Source organism: Phocoena phocoena, chromosome 8, assembly GCF_963924675.1.
Source record: "Phocoena phocoena chromosome 8, mPhoPho1.1, whole genome shotgun sequence".
NCBI classification, from domain to species: Eukaryota; Metazoa; Chordata; class Mammalia; order Artiodactyla; family Phocoenidae; genus Phocoena; species Phocoena phocoena.
In genome coordinates, this window is record NC_089226.1 from 70,458,512 (window position 1) to 70,479,538 (window position 21,027).

Sequence of the window (21,027 nt, forward strand, 5' to 3'; positions counted from 1 at the left end):
CGCGCACCAAAACGAAGTGCCCATGTGCTGCAACTAAGTCCTGACGCAGCCAAAAATAATAAATAAAATAAATAAATCTTAAAAAAATAATAATAACATGAAATGTGCATTCTTAATAAATATTGAGAGATAAGGATGTATTTTTTATTTTATTTTATTTTATTTTATTTTGCGGTACGCGGGTCTCTCTGCTGTGGCCTCTCCCGCCGCGGAGCACAGGCTCCGGACGCGCAGGCTCAGAGGCCATGGCCCACGGGCCCAGCCGCTCCACGGCACGTGGGATCCTCCCAGACTGGGGCACGAACCCGTGTCACCTGCATCGGCAGGCGGACTCCCAACAACTGCATCACCAGGGAAGCCCCAAGGATGTATTTTGAATTCACTTTTAAGTGATCCAGTAAACTCGGTAAGAAATAATGCAAACTATCCTATTCGTCCCTGACTCTTATATTTTCTGCTGTATTTTAAAAATTCAAATAAATGTTTTACATTGTTTCAGAGTCACCTCCACGAACTATCATTTTCAGCCTGCAGATTATTAGTATTGCCACTTGGAGAACTTCAGTGTATTTTGCAGTATTTAAATATGCCATCTGTATCCTACAGTAATACCTATGGCTAACTCCCTAATTAGCAGAAATGAATGATTCCTTATACACAGCAGCCATAGTAAAAATCATTCAAATAGTTTGTAATAAACATATAATGTGCTTTAATGTCACTAGATAGGATACTGACACCTATCTCAATAATCCACCTTGGAGAATCATTCTAGCAGATGAAGTGGGTAATGGTTAATATAAAGGACTGAAGAAGAAACTTAGAAAACTAAGGTTTATATGCTTAGTTTATGAGGGAGGACAACACGGTGACTAAATGTGCATACTCTTCAGTCACAACCTACTAATTATGTGTGATCTCGGGCAAGTTATTTAATCTCTTAGTGCCTTAAATTTCCACATCTTTGAAATGGGAAAATAAGAGCACCTACTCCAAAAGATTTGTTGTATGGAATAAATAAATAAGTTAATGCACATAAAATACTTATAACAGGGGCTCACCATAAAGACTCAAAACCTGTAGGTTCTTAAATCCTTATCGGTATATTCTCTTTAACAGATGTCACTCCAAAGATCTTATTCAGAAAATACTTGGCATTTTTATTCAATTTAGCAAAAATGTATTAGGAACACAAAGATGAAGAAGATAGGCTGTCTTTCAGGTGCTCAAAGCAAGAATAGGAAGGAGAGAGGAAGAAAGACACAATATGATACATTTACAAATTACTACTGAAACACCATCACTGGGAACAATTAGTTTTTTTTTTCTCCCAGATTTACTGAGATATAATTAGTAAATAAAGTTGTGTAACTTTAACGTGGACACGTGACAATTTAATATATGTATCTATTGTGAAATGATTACCACAATAAGGTTAGTTAACACATCCATAACAATTAGAGTTTTGACTGAGGAGAGTTAGGTAGGTTTTACTTAAAGTAAAGCCCAAAAAAGAGATCTTATGTTAGCTAAAAGTTTAAAAATAATCCTGTAAAATTATTTAACAACAACAACTACAAAAGTCCTGAGCAGAATGGACACCAATCCCTGCAACACAGGGAATGTTTAGGCTATTAGAATTTCTGTTCTGCTTTTAGTAGTGTCTCCCCTCCCAGCCCATTCCTTTGGGCTAGTACCCAAAGACTGCTCCATAGAACTAAAATGCTCACACTAAGGGCCAAATGTAGCTTTGAGAAAGGCATAAGGTTTATAAAATGTACCACTTCTCTGGAAAAAGGGAAACCACCCTTGGCTATTCACTTAGGGAACAGGAACTTTGCTTTGTTCTTGTTTTCATTGTCCATTGTTGGACAGAGAAAACCCCTTAAGCATTCAAAGTTCTAACTTAGGGGGGGATTTTCGAAATCTCAATATCTCCTCTAAGCCTACCGTAACACCTCTAGAAAACGCTCGTTACACGATGTAAAATCACAACTTTAGTTTGTTAAGAGGGCATAATTCCAAGCGGACCATGGAATATTTATGTCTCTCTGCAGCTCTTTGAAGGAATAATCTTATGTTTTTGTGCCTGTCGTGGGTCAGAGGTTCAAATCAGCACTTCTTTCTGTCACTTCTTATATGTTTTACTATAATTTACAGCTCAGCAAGAGGACTCATAAAACAAAAGTGTCTATTTTATTTCAGCAATTAATTCTAGTTAATCAAAGATTTCCAGCCAAACAACCCAGCATGAAACTCTGCATGGAAAATACGAGGAGAACAAAGCATTTTGTCAAATAACACATCTCATGATGTAAACACATATGTCTCTTAAAGGAAATTTTATCGTTTCCACATTATCGGCATACAAAAGGAGCATTCTTGTCGCAGACCTGGTGCGACTGTGGAGTCATCGTCATTGGAAACAAGAGCCTGATTAGGTTCCCACACAGATATGAATAGACTTTCCTTTCTTAGTGAAATAGCTGTTTTTATTCCCTTTTACAACAGACTGGTAATTGTCACCCTAAAAACACGGAATTGTACTAGGGCAACATTTGTTTCTGCTCTTTTCCCCCATCTTTTTAGAATCAGCCAATAACATTACTATCCCTTCTGGTTGGTCCTCTTCTGGAAAGTCTGAGTTAATCCACAGCTGTGTGAATGTGAAAAAGGGACACAGCAGGCTGAGTCTGTTGGGTCTCTTGTCTACTAATAAAGTGCACAGTCTGCAGGACAGATGTTGAGAAGATCTGTTAAATAAGTCAGTGGCAGAGATCCTGACCTCTGCCAAGGAACATTTTATTATTCCAGAAAGGGGCATAATTGCGAGGCATTAACAATTAGAAGAACCGTAGCTTTTCTTTATAGATTTTACTCCTTGCTTCATCATTTGGTTGAAATATAGTATCAAGGCCCATTCACTGAGAAGCAATGTGCTAAATACGATGGGGTTTAGTACAAACTGCAGATTACAAGGTTTCCCCAAATCCCAGGGAAATGGTTGGACCTTGGCTTTGCTTCAATCTTAAACAGTTTTGTTTATTCTGCATGTATCATTACACTATTTGTACAGTTTCACTTGCCACAGGGTACCACTGCACTAAAGGGACTATGAATCTTAACAAACGTAGTTTCCTAACTATTGAATCTAGTGTAATGGGAAATGTAAAGTAGAGATCAAATTAATAGAGGAATATCACATCATAAAGTTGTTCTCTATACTGCTTAGTCAGGAGGGAGGGCAGAGTCCCTAAAGCACATTTCAGGTGTGGCCACGGAGGATAACTGAACAAACACAACTGCCGGGGGGTGGAGCTAGGGGCACAGAACACCGAATTTCCAGAAAGTGGAATCAGAACCAAATCAGAAACATTACCCATGCCCAGTGGTATCTCAGAATTACCACTTTACCACTTATGGTTTGAATAAATTATGTCTACCACATGCATTGCAAATTCCCAAGTGTGGTGTAAAAGACACTTTGTGATCTGACCCCTTGCTTACCTTTCCAATCTCACCTCCTATTGCTCTTGTACACTCAGCCTGCACCAGACCATTTGTTGTTTTCTGAGTGTGCCATGCTGTCTAGTGCTTCTACACCGATGGGCAGACTGTGCTCTTTGTCTGGAGTGCTTTTTATCTCCTCTGTATCTCTGCCGCTCTGATTCCTTCTCCCATAAACCTAGAGAACTTCTCTCCTTTCAAGATTCATTTTAACATCACCTCATCCATGAAGATTGCCAATACTTCCCCAGGCAGAGCTTAACACTTTCTCCTCCCATAGCATTTTTATTTTGGAAACACATATACGTTAATAATTATCACATTGTTTACCAGACCGTGGGCCCTCTGAGGGCAGGGATCAAGTTCTATCCAGTTTAGTATCCCCCAAATAGAGAAGAGTACTTATTACACAGTAGGCACTTAATAAACACGTGGGGAATTAATGTATGAGTGAACGAATTAAACAATTAATCATTTTTCATGTTTATATAAATTTACACTGTGGCCTTGTCACTACTACCAGTACTGTTACAGGGTCTTATACTTTAATATGCCTTATTTTGTTTTTTCAAAGGAGAATCTTCATTAAGTTGGGACATTCAACTGTAAAACATATATCTCTACAGAACCTCATCCCTGCCCACCCCAACTTAGAATCAGCAGAAGCATGAGATATATTTTCCTCTTGGCCATACATTTAAATTCAGTTTTTCATCCAAAATTTATTCACAAGAAGTCATAAAATTTAGTTCTTCACACTGTTCCCTCACAATTCTACACACCCTAACTCAGGCCACTTAACAAGCTGTGTAGCTTTGGTCAAGTCAACCTATCTCTCAGTCTCTTCAACTATAAAACCAAAAGATTCATATGATACTTGACAGTATGTGAAGCATCTTTCACAAGCATTTTCTTATTTATTTCTCACAACTGCTCTATGGGGATAGGTATCCCCATATCCATTGAATAGAATTTGGGTATAGAAAGAATAATCTGCTCAAGCTCATGGAGCTAGTGGTAGAGTTAGGATCTGACCTAACTCTAGGGCTCTAAACGCCTTTCTGACTCTGAAAATCTATGCAGTTTGACAATCTCATTGTCTATTTGTGAAGGCTTTTCTTTCAATATTGTGTCACTCTTTCTTTTTTTAATTAATTAATTTTATTTATTTATTTAATTTTGGCTGCGTTGGGTCTTCGTTGCTGTGTGTGGGCTTTCTCTACTTTCAGCGAGCGGGGGCTACTCTTCATTGCGGTGTACAGGCTTCTCACTGCAGTGGCTTCTCTTGTTGCGGAGCATGGGCTCTAGGTGTGTGGGCTTCAGTAGCTGTGGTGCGTGGGCTCAGTAGTTGTGGCACGCGGGCTCTAGAGAGCAGGTTCAGTAGCTGTGGCGCATGGGCTTAGTTGCTCCGCGGCATGTGGGATCTTCCCGGACCAGGGCTGGAACCCATGTCCCCTGCAGGTGGATCCTCAACCACTGCACCACCAGGGAAGTCCTGTGGCACTTTTTCTTGATTGGTGGCAAGTCCAGTTTAAAGTACCTTAATTGCTGCCTGATCATCACTTCTTGCTAAAGAGCCCTGCACTGGGCCTCATGCTTTTTCAACTTAGGTGAGCTCATCAGGCATAGGCATTAAGGCAAAAAGATTTCAAAGAACCTATACACAACCAGCTTGGCCAACCAATAAATAAGTATACTTGTATACACATGCACCAAATGGTCAGCCATACTTTATCTGTTCTTATCACTTTGAAGTATTGCTCATTTAATTGCTTCCGTCCCTAGGCTATTACTATACTATAAGAGGACAGGAACTTGTTTAGCTTGCTTGCCTACCAGAGTACCTTAAGTACATAGTACATGTTCTAAAAATACGTTGAATTAATGAAGTAATAAGAGAGATACAAGTATAAGGATGTGGAGAGAAATGGTGTTTATGTTGCTTCATTTAATCCTCACAACATGGGAGGTTTCATTATCCCCATTTCACAGCTGAGGAGACTGAAGTTTAGAGGACATTAGCTCATGGTCACATAGTTCTTTTAACCGAAGAGGTCTTGTGGAACCGATTTCTTGAAACCTCAAGCCATTCACTATCATACAGACAGAAAGCATGTCAGAGAACAAGCTAGCTACTAAATAAAGAGTGAGCGTGTTGTTCGAATACACAGTGGCAAATCATCACCTGATGATATACGTCATTTTCCTGTTTCACAGTGAGGTATATCTATATTTGGTGTTAAGTGTTCATAATCAGTAAACGTGGCAGAGGTGGATCTAAAATCAGGAATAGTATGGTTGGATATAAATGAGTTATATATGACTATTTTGTTCTGCAACTAAGCAATGCCTCTTTATTAAAACCATTGATAAATGGATGGAAAAGTAGAGGACTTTCACCCAAATCAGTCACATCTAGGCCTCTACTTTCTCAACAAAGCTTCTCATTCTTGCTCTCACTCTCTCTGTTGTGCTATGTCTAAGCCAGTGATATAACTATGCATTTATTATTCAGGGACTGCCCCTTGGGCCCTGGAGCAAACACTTCCTAGGAGGTGAGGAAGGCGTTCTGAGCAGGCGAGCACTTCAGAGAGGAGTATCTTTTTCTACGTGGTCTAAGGAGCTCCTAAAGTCTGGAGGGCAATCCCAGTACACTGAGGACTGGTTGGGGCACATGCTCCACTCCATTTAGTGACAGTGAGTGTTTCTCCTTCTTTTTTTTTTAATTATTTGCTTTTTTATTTTTAAGCAGATCTAGCAATAATCCATTGAGAATGTGATGCTAAACCACTTTTCCTATAGAGTTTTTAAACTGGGCCTCTGAGAAGGAGTTTGATACAATTCAATGACTGAAGTAATACCTTTGTCCATTTGAGCATTAAATGGCCCGTTGAAATACAGCTTAGTTAGAGGGAATTTCAGAAAATAGTACTTTCTAATTTTTTTTTTTTTTTTATTTCTCTCCCAGCTGACTAGAGCAGAGCTTGGAAAATGCAGCTCAATCGCTTTCCACAGCCTCTCAGGTCAGTCTCTCACCAGTGTTAATTAAATATAACCCCCTTAGAATACTAAAGGTTAAGTGAGAGCAACATAGCGTTCTTCTCCAATATATTACTGTGAACACAAATGGCCATAATCTGTTTATAAGAAGGCCTCTTTGAACACAGAGGTCTCACTAATGAAAAATTATAAGAGGAAAAGTAACATAATGTGACAACTGCTCATCACAAAATACATTTTAAACTACCCATTTCCACATCTATTGTGCTTAAATAACACATATCATAAAGGAAATTGGTGTAATAGATGGGTTCAGCTCTGGGTAGCAAATGCAGACCAGTTTTCAGTGTGATAAAGTGAAACTGAAAAAGCCAGTGCATGATTCAGTCAATCTCTTAGTCTTCCTTCCCCTCAAGCTAGAGAACTTTTCCCCAGCAACTACAAGCATCAGTACATTTTCTCTTTTTTTAGCAGATGCTGTATCTTCAGTGGCACACCTTGACCAAACTTTCTAAAATTAGAAAACTGCTGAAATAACGGTTCCATACTAGCCGTTTTAAATTAGAAAAGTCTCTTTAAGCTACCGGGTTTATGGCTCTAAAAAGTTTCATATACTGTCCAGAGGTGTCTGTAAATTAAATCATTTAAAATAAAGCTCTTTAATGCTCTATAATTAGTCTTGTCTCTCTGAACATGGCTTTACTGTAAATGCTCCTTCCTGACTCTTCTATTGTCCCAAGATTGCGGAGAAGAAAGCAGCCAAGCGATAATTCAATATTATTGCCGCTTTGGTGCCCTAATCGCTTAAAGAGCAGCAAAGACTCTACGCTCTCTGCCCCACAGCTCCCGCAGCCTCCTGGCCCGAGGCAGGCTTCCCGACCCAGCAAAGTCCAGATGTCAGGAGGAATCCCCAGCTCCTGATGCAGCAGGCGCACCATTCCAGTGTGGTCGAGCATCTGCTTCCTCTGCTGGCATGCAACCGGCCGGATGCGCTCAGACAGCAGCACAGGCTAGGCACGGGTAAGGACACACTCCCCAGCTACTCCAGGAGACTCATCAAAACTGAAATGTTAAGACAGGCCCAGAAACTCTCAAAAGAATAGAGCTCAGCATTCAGCAAAAACATTCTAAGCATTTTCCTCAAACGGAAGCTACAGAATAAGACATATTTCATGATAATTCTTATATTGGTTAATTCTATTAGGCTTGAAGCTTCTTCTGGACAGTTAACTAGAAATTTGGAAAAATACATGAACTCTTTGAGATCCCAAGAATGTGATGCTGGCTTTGAATTTTTCCCCTTTATAGTTCAATTAGATTATTTTTAATTCACTTGAATATTATAATAAGAGGAGAATAAGTCATGCAGGAAAGCTTCTAAATGACTGTGCTTCCTACATACCTACATACAGCACAGTTTAAAGCAAAGAATCCTGATCAAGAAGTAAATTTTAAAATGCACTTAAACCACGCATTATGGCCCTGTTTTGTTTAATAGATAAGTCATCTGGTCCAAGTCACTTCCATCTGAGCCTCATTTTCTTCTTCTAAAATATGGGGATAATATTAAAGCATATTTATTATAAAGCCTAAATATAAATTGCTTATTAAACTTTAAAATACTATGCAATACGTATTATATACGTGTATGTATACGTATATATGTAGGTATACGTATATACATATACATACATACATATAATATTCATACTATTCTTAAATCTGTTTTGTTTAGTTTTGTTTTTAGAAAGAAAGGCAGGCTTCCTTTGTAATATCCAAGTCACACATCAAATACAGGTTCTCTGCCAAGAGTGATTCCACTCATCCTATGGGATGTCAACAAATAGCATCCTATAAAAACTAATAAACAGCTCCCATGTCCTCACCAAATTTCATATTTACTTCACTTGGAAATATAGATTTATACACTATTATATTCAGAAATAATATTACTTTACCAAAAGCCAGAGTATATGGTGTGCTTAATACAATTGAGAAAATGAGCCTGAGGAGAACTGTGACTGTTCTAGCCAGAAGTGACTGACTAGAATAAAAGTCTTAGTTTTGAAGATCAAAGAGAAGCAAAGAACTCAGGATAAACAATCATATAGGTCTCAGTCTTTTTAAACCTGCACATACAGGTTCAGGTGGACAGGTAGATAGGTAGGTGGGATATTTCTGTTAAGACGAGTAAGATTTGCAATCCCAACTCTTTATTAAATATTTCTTTCCCTATTTTCTCTTTCCCCAGCTAGCATGTAAACTCCCTAGGACAAAGACTTTGTTTTACACAGGTTTTCTAAACCTCAGCACTACTGATAGCTGGGACTGGATAATTTTTGGTTGTGAGGGGCTAAACTGTGCATTGTAAGATATTCAACAGCATCCTTGACCTCTACCCACTAGATGCCAGTAGCATCTCCACCCCCACCCCAAGTCATAACAATCAAAACTGTCTCCAGACGCTGTCAACTGAACTCTGGTGGGCAACATTGCCTCCCGTTGAGGACTACTGGTCTAGAACAGTACCTGGCACGTTATAGCCACTAAATAAATACTTGTTAAATAACTGAATAAGTAAATTTATTGTTTCGATTTTCACACAAACTTTTTCAAATTTCCTGAGCATGATCATTTATAAGCTTCCTTTTTAAAAAAAGATTTTGATGCAACTCCAAGAGACAATAAATTTCATGACATTGTCACAGTCATTCAAAGCTAACAGGTATAATTTCAAGTAATAGGAATTTTAAAAGAAAAGATGTAATACTTCATTATTTGTTTAATTTAAATGAATAAGTGAATTAGAGTGAAAACTGATAAATATCCCCCAAATGGATTTTCTAGATTAAAAGCAACTCTGTTCCAATCTGGCTTCAAATGAGCACTGTATGTTTGCACTTCGGAGGAAAAAATACAAAAATATATTACCTTGAAATGGAAGACTTAAATGTAAAAGACTTAAATGTAAGGCCTGAAACTTTTGGATATATCTCCAAAGGAATTGATATCAAGATTTCAAAGAGGTATCTTCACTCCCATGTTCACTGCAGCATTATTCACAATAGTTAAGGCATGAAAGCAACCTAAATGTCCATTGATGGATGAATGGATAAAGAAAATGTAATATGTACATAAAATGGAATATTATTGAGCCTTAAAGAAGAAGGAGGAAATTCTGCCATTTGCAACAACATGGATGAACTTGGAAGACATTATGCTAAGTTAAACCAGACACAGAAGATAAATACTATGTGATACCACTTATATGAGGAATCTAAAATAGTCAAACTCATAGAATCAGAGAGTAGAATGGTGGTTGCCAGGGGGTGGGAGAGGGGAAATGGGAAGTATTAGTCAAGGGCACAGTTTCAGTTATGCAAAGTATGTAAATCCTAGACATCTACTGTATAACATAAAGCCTATAGTTAATAACACTGTATTGTATATTTAAAAACTCGCTAAGAGGGTAGATCTTACGTTAAATGTTCTTATCACACAAAATAGTAATAATAATAATAATTATTATAATAATGGTGAGAGGAAACTTCTGTAGGTGATGGGTGTTTATGGCATAGATTGTGGTATGGTTTCACAGGTACATACTTATCTCCAAACTCATCCAGTTGTATATATTAAGTATGTACAGCTTTTGTATGTCACTCATACTTCAATAAAGTGGTTTAAAAATGTTTTTGTTCTGCTCAGTCTCTTCTGTTACGCAACATGTCAAAATATTTCATCACATCTTTTTCTGATTTAAATTTCCTGAATGTTGCATATCCTGACTTATTCTGTGGTTGGAAACTGGAGTGAAGCATTTTCTAAAACACTAGAATGTTTTGCTTTCAAACCTTCCCCTATGTTCTTAATCACATCATCTCTCTTAATTTCAAGGTAGCTCATTATAACACAAAAGCATACAATATATGATACATGATACCAACCAAACAATATCTCAAAACTCCACTTTAGTAAAAACAGGAATAGAAATACCTGTCATTATTTTAGAAACCACTGCATGTTACCAGCAGTCTGTTTAAATACAAGTATTCAGATACTGGGAGTTCCCTGTTGTGTGTATTAATTAGTGAGGCTGGAGCTAAATGAATGTTGGTGGAGATGTTACATGAGGAAAGCTAGAGGACGGCACTGATTTTGTAATTCCAAGGTCTTGGACTCCTACTAAACCATCTCTGTGAGTACAGCTAACCATCCCATCAATCAAATAACTTAAACACAGTGATTAACAGAGCTTGGTGAGAAGAGCCATACTCTCTCAACTTTTAGATACTACCTGAAAATCAACTGAAGATAAAATTTCTAAGAGAAAATCAAGTTTACCCAATGTTTTAAGTGCTAGTAATGTTGTAAGTGGTAGTATAAACTTATTATGCTTCATTGAATAAAATAAGTCAGATTTCCAAACACTAGGAAATGTCTTAATATTTTGCATCCTTCTCTGATCTGCCTATATTTTGTTAATCTCCATCAAGATTCACTTGACACCTGCCATTTTTCTTAAGAAGCCTACCTAGAAATGAAAAGTTGTTTACATGAAATAATCCCTCCTAAAGACAGAGCACTTGGCTGAACATCTCCAAAAAAAAAAAAAAAAAAAAATTTCCAAAGAAGCTTGAGTCCCAGATTGCCACCAAAAGAGGGAATTCATTAATTCATTCATTTTACCAACTACTGTCCCAGGCAACATTGAAGATTCAACAGTAAACAAATTAGACAAAAATCCCTGAATTCAATGACACATTCTGAATCAGAGCTAGATCAGAGTAGATCAGAGCTGCCCCTCAGAAGCAGTTAGGCAGCAAAGCTAGAGTAGAAATGACTGCTTATTGGGATGTTGGTAAGGTTTTTCCTATTCTGATAATGAATTTTTGTGGAAATCTAATACATGCCTCGTTAACCCATTTACTATTCACAACAACCCTGGGAATAAATAATATCCCCTTTTTACAATGAACAAACTGAAAAAAGAAGGTTATTTGAGAACAGTATAGGACAACATAGCAAGTAATAGCGGAAACTCTAATCCAAGATTCTGATTCCAAAATGGAGCTCATTCCATTAGTCCACAGCTCATCTAATCCCAGCTGTAATGGTCCTCCCAAATTCCATCACACTCTTAAAGTCAAAGTTGGTGAGAAAAGGCTGATTATGAGAAAAGCAAGCATTTCCCCTCAAAGCACAACCCCCTGGTTGGCATCCTCAGAACAAGCTTTGAATCAGTGCATTCCTTTTTCTCTATCAGGTAGCTAGTAATAGGTCACTCTAATCAACTCTTTATTCACCCCTCTATTAGAAATCACAGCCTCCAAAGCCCACTCAGCCCAGCTAACTCACCCTCTCATTCCTCCACAGAACTGAGGCATGTTTACGATTTCAAACAAGAAGACAGGGTTTGAGCCAGAGAAGAGCATCTATATATAATATCATAAAGATTCAGGCTGGAACTAAAATAGAAATAGAGCATTCTCAATGTTGATGGGCACTTCTTCACTTTCCAGTTGTAGCATGAAAACTGACAATATCATTTAAATAAAATATGTGTTTGTATTCACTTTTGCAAAATTTCAATTGTTCTCCTCCATCTTTGTAAACTTCGCAAGACTTTAATAGTTTCATTTAAGAATAACTTATGGTTGATTGATAGATTTTTCTAGTGTTTTAAGGCTCTGATTATACTACTTTCCTCAAATCTTCCCAAAACTACACATAATACCCATCAAATAAAAGTGAAAATATATTTATATTGAGTTTTTAAATTTTCATATTTACTTCCTTTCATTTAGGCTACCACCCATACTGTCATTATAAGAACTTGGTTAAAATATGTTCCAACTAAAGCTTGCTAGTCTTTGAATGCTAGATAAAAATCATTCTCTGCAGCTAATGAAGACAGAAACTCTGCCTGTAACAATATTAAGTTTGTTTTCTCTGGTGATTCAGAGAAGTGAGCAATCTGTCAGCAATACATTGAGTGAAATTACTTGTCTTGTAGGAATAACTGCTGACAGTCACTTTATTTCAGGGCTGACCCAAACATCTCCCTGCTGACAAACAAATTACTATGTCTAACTTTGAAAAGGTAACTAGCTTGTTTCTAATTTTGATTGGTCTCTCAGAATCCCTTATACATATGCTCAGTCCCATCCTTCATTGTATTAAAAAAAAAAAAGCAACAAAAAGTGTTTTGGGGGGACAGGTTTGAATTAATGAGTTAAAAAAAAAGTAAAGGAAGAAAACCCTATCGTTTGGAACTAAGAAAAAGAACTGTTATTGCTTCATTCCAAGACTGTTACACAGATAAAACTAGTAAGTGTGTCTACTCTACATTAAGACTGGCAGTGCCACCAATGACGGACTGGGTGAGTGAACACATTACCGAGACAGTATTGTAGGAATTAATTTTCTTCAATAAAGTGATTTTTAAGGCTCATGTATTTCACAATCTAAACATATGTCACTGTTTCATAAACAAAATAGATGGATTAAAATAATACATTACCAATATGCTGACATGTAGAGATATTTTAATTAGAAATTCTTAAACTGTGTGATATTTAGCTGTTGTATTTGCTAAAGAGAAGCATGCATCGTTTAATAAGAAAGCATGAGACAGGTGCATTACTTTGCATGATATGGTACCAGATTGTATTTAATATAAACTATGAGGCAACATTACTTCCAATTAAAAAACAAAACCAAATTACTTTAGGTACCTATCACATTGAAAGTAACAACAAAAAATGAATCAGTACATTAAAATCACTCTTTCGTTTAAAAAAAAGTGTCATTTTGAGCTTAGTTTCTGAGACAATATTTCTTCAGAACAATCTAACATCTTAGCTATTTAAAGGCCATATTTACATGACTGCCTCATTATACTGGTCCCCCCCTTTTGACTTACTTGAAGGACCAATGCTAACATAGCTGAGGAAAGCAAATGGCAACTGGTCCTGAAATTTATACGGGTCGAGAACTGGAATAAGTAGCAATATAATATATTGTTTACTGTAGCAAGTGCCCTCTGTTCTCTAAAGGTCAAAAGCACTGTAACCTTAGAGTTACAGTTTCTGATTGTTCCCAGGGTTAAATACATTATCAAAATGAATGGTTCAAGCCCCTCAACCTTCAGATATATGAGTATTCATGCCTCCATCTGTTCAACTAAAAATAGCATTCTTTGGCCTTCTCTCTCCTAATATTGTGCTCCTGAGGCAGAGAAAACCATGCCTTAGATCAGCACGGAGTACCAAAAAAAAAAAACAAAAAGCAAAAAAACTTTTCTGTGTCTTTCTTATTTTAAAGAAAGAAAGAACTGGAATATACTAACGTAAGGAGGATCTTTCCACTTTAAATACCTTTTCTCTACCTGATAACAAAATTTCAGGCTTCCAGAGTATAACTATACTGTTAAGATTACCCAGGCTCATTAATGTTAAAAGTGACAACCTTTGAAGGACAAATTAACTGTACATCAGGTAGAGAGGACCACTTCTGAGCAGTGCAGCAGGGTGTGTGTGGAGGTGGTGGTGGTATATATGTGTTATGGTCTTTCTTCCTAAGAATCTCTGATTAGAAATAAAACCTATTAACATAATTGTAATGCTTAGTATCCACAATTTATCATGATCCTATTTATCATGATCCTATCCACAGTTGACACAGCTGTGACATTTAGCTTGTCAAAGGAATGGAGAAAACCCTGGCTAGAAAAGAAAGTAGACTTTAAAATCAATAAAGCAAGATATTATTAAATTTTCTCTCTACTTTTGCTCAAGATTTAAAATGTTAGTGTCTATAGCAGGTTAGATATGGGTGTCCACTGTACAGTTCATGGGAGTCCCAATAAACATGCTATACTCATACCAGGATAGTTTGAGAAACCTGCCTTTCAAACCAGGTCAATCTTTTCTAAGCAAAGGTTTCCTGACATGCAAGGAAAGGTACAAAAAGTGGAAGCTAGAGAACAGAGCAAGAATAAAAAAACAACAAAAAAACCCAGGAAACTCTCAAACCACCCCAAACTTACACTGCAAAGCTATGAGGGCCCCCTGCCTTACCAGATTCTGTATTTAGTCTCATTAAAGTGGCAGGCATGTGGCATATGCTGTGCTCCTAGATCCGCATCGCTACAGCACTACACAGATCTGGCACTCACATATATGACATCATGGTTTCCAGAAACCCAACAGAAGCCAGATTTGACAGCATCAGGGGTCTGTGATGGTGGGGGGAAGAGAAGTCAACCTAAGTGAAAATTAGTAAAAGAAGACACTGGGTAGAAAACTGGCTAGGGGAAGGTTGATGGGATAGAACTCAACACCTCAAGAGAAAATAAAAGTCAAGAGGAGAGGAAGTTTTTAATTTGAGCCAAGGCCACTTGCTTTTACATTCTTTCAAGCACTTAAAAATTTAACAAACTACCTGTCCTGAGTAAGTAAGCTTGCTAACTGTCATCACACAGAAAGGCTTGTTCTTAACGTCCAGTTATCTCACTGCTTGCCAATCCTAAGCACAGTAGATTTTTAGAACGTCCAGAAATATGGCATCTTCTCTACAGCCAAAAGAAAGCCTTAGAAAAGAAATCCCTTCTGGCTGTATAGAAGACAGCAGATATTCTAACAGTATATGCCTTGTCATGTCTGGGTGGAAACCCCCTATATACTGCTTATAATCAAAGGGAAAGGGAAAGGAAGAAGGCAAGCAACAAGGTCTGAACTCTTCCTTAGGCTACTTCCAAGGTGTCCTTTGATCTTGTCCTCTTCCTTCTTCTTAGAAGTGAGCTTTCTCTATCATTTTCCAAAAATGCAGATTTAAAAGCAACAGAGAAGATAATGTCAAAGGGACACTTTATTGATCACATAGTAGTTGATATGTATAGACAGGCAGAGCCAATAGGAGCTGAATATACAACTTTGTTAGATGTAATTGTTTTCTTCTTTTTAAACTGGGTTTACCATCCTAGGTTAGAACATAAATGTAGTATTAGATCTAACCCAGAAAGTTAAAGTGTATTTCAGTGTGAGATAACCTGTCTCCTTTTTTTGTGACTCAACAGATAGCTAGCAACCCTCCAGCATCTGATAGTACCCCGAGAGGTACTCCAATGATATAGGAGAGGAATTAAGCATGATAATGGAGAGAGGAGGACTGGGTCCCTATAGGAGAAAGGGGTTTGGTTTTCAAAAGAGCCGTATGAGCCATCCTCTCCCATGTAGTAAGAATATCCCACAACAAAGAGCTTTATTGAAAGTTACATATGAAGGAGCTACTATAGTAGTTTACGTCAGGCCCAGGCACCCAACCTCACTTCAGCCAGAGAAAACTAAATTTGAAAACCTGAATTTGGTAGAGTTAGAAATCCTGGATAATAACTCTGACTCCAAGAATATTTCGTAACCTTGGTTAAATAACCTGACCTCTCTGAACCTCCATTGTTTTGTCTGTGAAAGCAGAATTATGTTTTATCAACTCCACAGGGTTGTTACATGGTCAAATGAGTTCTTTTTTCTTTTAATGTTTAAGTGTTTTTTAACTACTATACAGCATTATACATTAAAAAAAAGACTAAGGGAAATAAAGATGGTTTTGAAAGCACTCATAATGTAAAGAATTTGCTTAAATATATAGCAATAAACAGTGTATTTCAGAGGCGCTGGTCTGGGGTTTGCCTTTTTCTCTGAAAGAAAAAGGAGCAAAAATGAGCCTCCTTAGGAATGAGAAAAAGGGAAAGATTATGTTTTAGTGTTTAGGTTGAGTGTTTGCTACTTTTTTAAAAAAGCCTAGAATATGACTGAACAATCCAGTCCCCCACCCAATGAAGCACCAATGGAAGTATTCATACCTCAATCTGTTTGTGGTTGTAAGAGTGGCCACCACCATGTTCAAAGGTGTCCAAACTCCTGCCAAAACGGTCACTTAGGCCCTTTAGCCTTGGGTTAATTTGTGGGTGGGAGACATGACCTTTCTGTTTAGTAGCATATTCAGAAAAAAAAAAAAAAAGACAAAACATACTGTCAGAACTCATGAAACAGAACACATATTTCTAAACCCAAGGTCTTGACCACACCAAAGAATAGAAAGTAGGTTTAGGACCCAGATACTCTCTTTCACAGAAACTTGATTATAGGATCAAACTGCTTTCTTATTTTTGCCTTTGACTCAAGAAGACATGCAATAGCATAGCTATGAAAAAAGGAGAAATAGATTAGATTGATTATGAGTGAGGTTTCTTTTTATATTTTTACCAACTGCAGTAAGTTCCCCTGTCAGTAGTAGAGAAGGTGAGGGTTTAGAAGAGAGGTAGGGTTGCTGCTTTCATTAGGCAAAATGTCTAGCTCTGCTAGGCAGTCCATAATGGACAACATCTTCAAGACTTTCTGGATGAGGCTTATGACAAAAACTTCTCAAAGTACTGCAAAAATTCTTTATTTGTAGACCCAGTTGAAGATACTCAAAATGATACTTTTTCACGGTAAAATATCTGTACATTTTTTACGTTCAAGTCATATGAGTAATAGCAAAGAAGAAACAAAAATGCCTAGTTAGATGCTATTCCCTAGACTATTTAAGAAAATTCAAAAAAAAAATCACAGTAAATTATAAGAATAAAAACTATCTCTATCCACTGTATTGAAATTCAAGTTACAATACATTTTCTAAATGTTCAAATACTGAAGGTTTAACCATTATTTTAATGATATTATCTTTTTGTTTTTGTTAAAATATACACTCATATTTAAAGTCAATTTCCCTTTAAGATGGCAGTGCTAGAAGGGTATAAAGATTACTTAGTCCTATTGTTAACCCCCCCACCCCGCACCATTTTACTATGAAGAAGAGAAGGTGCAAGTGATTTTTTAATTTAGCTTCCAAAACACTTTCTCTCCAATTTTAGTTCCATAGGTAAAGAACACTAACCCAGAATTTGGTCAGACACCATGCCCAAACTTTTGACCTGGCATGAGGATGAGGACGAGAATACACATATTCAGGAGCAAAGTGTTCACATTTTCCAAATAGTTAAAGTAATTTGGTAATAACAACCCCCTATTCCATGAGCTGCAAGAAGGAAAATATCCAACATTGTTTTCTGTTTTGATGCGTATGTGTAAAAGCTAATTGGACATGAATGGAGACGTGGACGAAGAATTGATAAGGAAAAAGCTTACATACCCAATAACAACCAGCCATAAAAAATTGTAAAACCATTAACTTACCTGATCGAGAACATACAGTACTGAGTCTTAATGTCATTTTTTCCTTTAAAAATATTGACACTGACAGTTTTCTCTTCTATTTGCAGTATGGTAAGTACATAAGGTGTTAATCCTTCTAGGCTATGCTTAAAAAATTATTTAATATCCAGGCCATTATTTAGCATACAGCTGGTTAGCAGTTTTCCACTAAAGTACTGGCTCGGATCACACATTTTTTTCTTCTGGCACTCACCTGGAGCTGTAAAGGGCTGAGTCCAGAAGCAGCAGCAGCTGCCATTGTTGATGGAATGAACTGTACAGGGTAGTTATCACCTGTCGGAAAGAACAATGCATACAGGTTTAGACAATGAACAGGGAATCACAGCAGACAAGTACAAACATGGTCCTTGGATTGCCGGAGCTTTACAACATTGCTCTAAGCCCAAACATCTGCAGAAACAAAAGGCTTAGTTGGGCACAGACTTGCACTGCTGCCTTGGAACTTTTTGTTAACAGATAGCTGGTAGGCAAACTGGCAAAACATGAATGTGATGTTAAAAAAATTAAATGTGCAATTCAAGCATGTTCACTCCATTACAAATCTTGTAATACATCATTTTTTTAAGAGTAAAAAAATATCTTAAAGCCAGGCTGACATTCAGTTCACTGAGAAAGCATTAAGGCTTTTACATTAAAACAACAAAACGTTTTGCCTTGGTAGGCAAGGCAGAGTATTACAGTCCAAAAAAGATTAAGAATTACTGACTGTCCATAACCCTAATGTTTATTTTATAAAAAATAGAGGAAAAAAATTAAATGCAACCTCTTTAATTTGATAGGGGTAAGAGAGAAGCTAATCTTATCTGCCAACATTCTATGAAATGCCTGGTATCCCAAACAGAGTGGAAACTATGTTTTTCTGCACTAACTTCCGGTGGAACCTAGTACAGAATCATGCACACACACTAGGCACTCATCACTTATTCTCTGATGATGATTTGGTTAAATAAACACACATTTTACATGTGATATCTGCATTAAATGTCTGGTCGAGATTGAGCATGGTTTAGCAGAGATCAATGCTACATCTTAATGTGTTTCTGGCTCCAGACCACTCCTAAACAGGGGGGCTGAAGCACCTTCTGGGACCTAAGATCATAGGCTGTATGAAGCGAACAACCTGAAGAACCAAGAGAAGGTGATGAGGAATGTATTGTGATAGTGGCAATTGAAATCAAAATTAATACTTATGGATAAATTATACAATATCAGTGATTTCATGGAGTATCACTTTGACTTCAGCTACTTATTTAAAGTCAGTGTTACGTACTGTCTCTAGGCTATATTTTAATAGGCTGTTCCTCCACACATTTTTTGACATTTACAATAATCATGCTGTTTTGCATGAACTTTTCCACACTAAAAGCTGAATATAATAATGAAAAGTATAGAAAGAATCACAGTAATAAAGGTAGTCAACTAGAAAGCAATAAAACCCCTTTTTTTCTGCGTGGACACTAATACCTGGAGCCTTCCTGGTGCCCCTGGTTCGTTGGAACTCATCCTGTTTGCCACATGAAGTTCCACTCAGCTGGCCCAATGTAAATGTTAAGTTGCTTTCACTTTTAACAAATTGTAAGCTTCTAATCTACACAGTCTCTTTGCATCATATCCATAATACCTCATCAGACCATTGAGCACAGTGTGCGCTTGTACACAGTCCAGTAACAATTGGCTTCTGATTGCATATGGAGCGCTGCTACAATGCATTCACTAACACTATACTGTGCTAGTCTCCTATGGAGTAATGTTCAAAATATCTGATCTTGTTTTTCCCCTTCCATGAGGTTGATTTTGGTTTGCAGTGCTAAATGAGCTTTTTAAAAAAAATAACTAGGCCAAATTATTTTTTATGGTAAATGACTGCTGCTTTATGCTTAAATAATTCTACTGATCCTCTTGATATTTAAACTAAATTATCTGAAGAAAGAATATCCTAATCTAAGTCAAACAGTATTTCTTTGGTGACATCTTATCAGGTTAAAAAAATCACAAAACGATGCTGAATTAATGATGCTTCAAAAATAGAGAAAAAAAAAAATCACCATTCCAACCATCAACATGGGCTGCCTCTCAGAACATTTTAGAACTGTTCTTTCTTTAAATATCATGCATTATTCATACTAACTCTAAACCATAACCCTCCTCCCTGTAAGTTTAATACCAGTTGTTTTATTTGTACTAAAACATTTTTCATGTCAAACATATTTTAAAAAATCAAACTCTAAAAGAATTCCCTGGGGCACTCCTTTTTTCATAGCTGTCATACTTCTATGCTATGAAATAGCTGATTTTTTTTTTTTATAGTTTTTGGCTTGCCAGTTAATTTATTACCATCTCTACCACACCCTGTAGTACTCTCCAGCTCACCTGCTGGCTACAAACAGCTTTCTTTCCACTGCTGACAAGCATATTTTTAAAATGTTTTTAACCTTTCTGCTGGTTTGAATCTGTATTATCTGAATATAATCTTTGGAAAGCTATGTCTCCAGAACATATTGTATCAATACCAAAAGTAAAAATGAATACATTAGAGCAACTGAGTATATCACAGGGAATGATCAGAAGAGAGAGAAAAAGGAAAAGGCCAGAGAGGGAGAAGTAAGGGTGAAGAAGAGGGGGGTTAAAAGTAGAAGAGAAGATTTAAGAGGGAGAGGGATTTAGAGTACTGTGAAGTTTAATTCTTTTAAAAAGTTACAAGCTTCCCCCCCCTCCCCCTCGCCTTTAATTGTCTCTGTGTAAGAGTCGATCAAGAAAAAGTTCTCAGTGGCTGACTTGGCAAGGAATCAGTCAACATGTTGTAGCAATTTTTTTCAAATTTGTCTCTGGATTTGAAATGCTTGCGTGAGGACCCATTCTCTTTAAATCTGTACAAAAGAAGATGAAGCCTGTTGAAACAGGTTGGTTTTAGGCACTACTGTAATCTGGCCCTTGCTACCTCTAGTATAAGTAGACAACCTCCAAATGCCAATTTGGGAAATAATGCCCATTACATAAATCCATCTTTCCAGGCTTCTAGGTTTTCCAACTGATTATTTTTATCTGGAGCTTACAGAGCAAATATGAAACAGGAGTTACAGCCTATAGGACATTTGCCTGACATTAGTTTCACTTGCCACAATAACCAACATTGCTTTGGGATCAAAGCAGTTCCACAGCAAGAGTCCCTGAATGACAGGAAGTATATTTTCTAATTTTCAGGGAAACCAAAAGGAAGCCGAAACTTATTAAGACTTAAACA

The 21,027-nt window shown here is 37.1% G+C and overlaps 1 protein-coding gene across 4 annotated transcripts in view; it reads right to left on the reverse strand.

Moving 5' to 3' along the window:
• SOX6 (SRY-box transcription factor 6) overlaps positions 1-21,027 on the reverse strand; it is a 442,494-nt gene that overhangs the window by 98,123 nt on the left and 323,344 nt on the right. For 2 of the 4 annotated variants that reach the window (XM_065883041.1, XM_065883042.1), the window contains 2 exons: positions 17,980-18,059; positions 16,373-16,495 (listed from right to left, as the gene is read on the reverse strand). In XM_065883041.1, the coding sequence (XP_065739113.1) occupies positions 16,373-16,495; positions 17,980-18,059 (203 nt within the window). The remainder of the gene's footprint in view (positions 1-16,372; positions 16,496-17,979; positions 18,060-21,027) is intronic. The other 2 variants (XM_065883044.1, XM_065883043.1) reach the window with 1 other exon arrangement.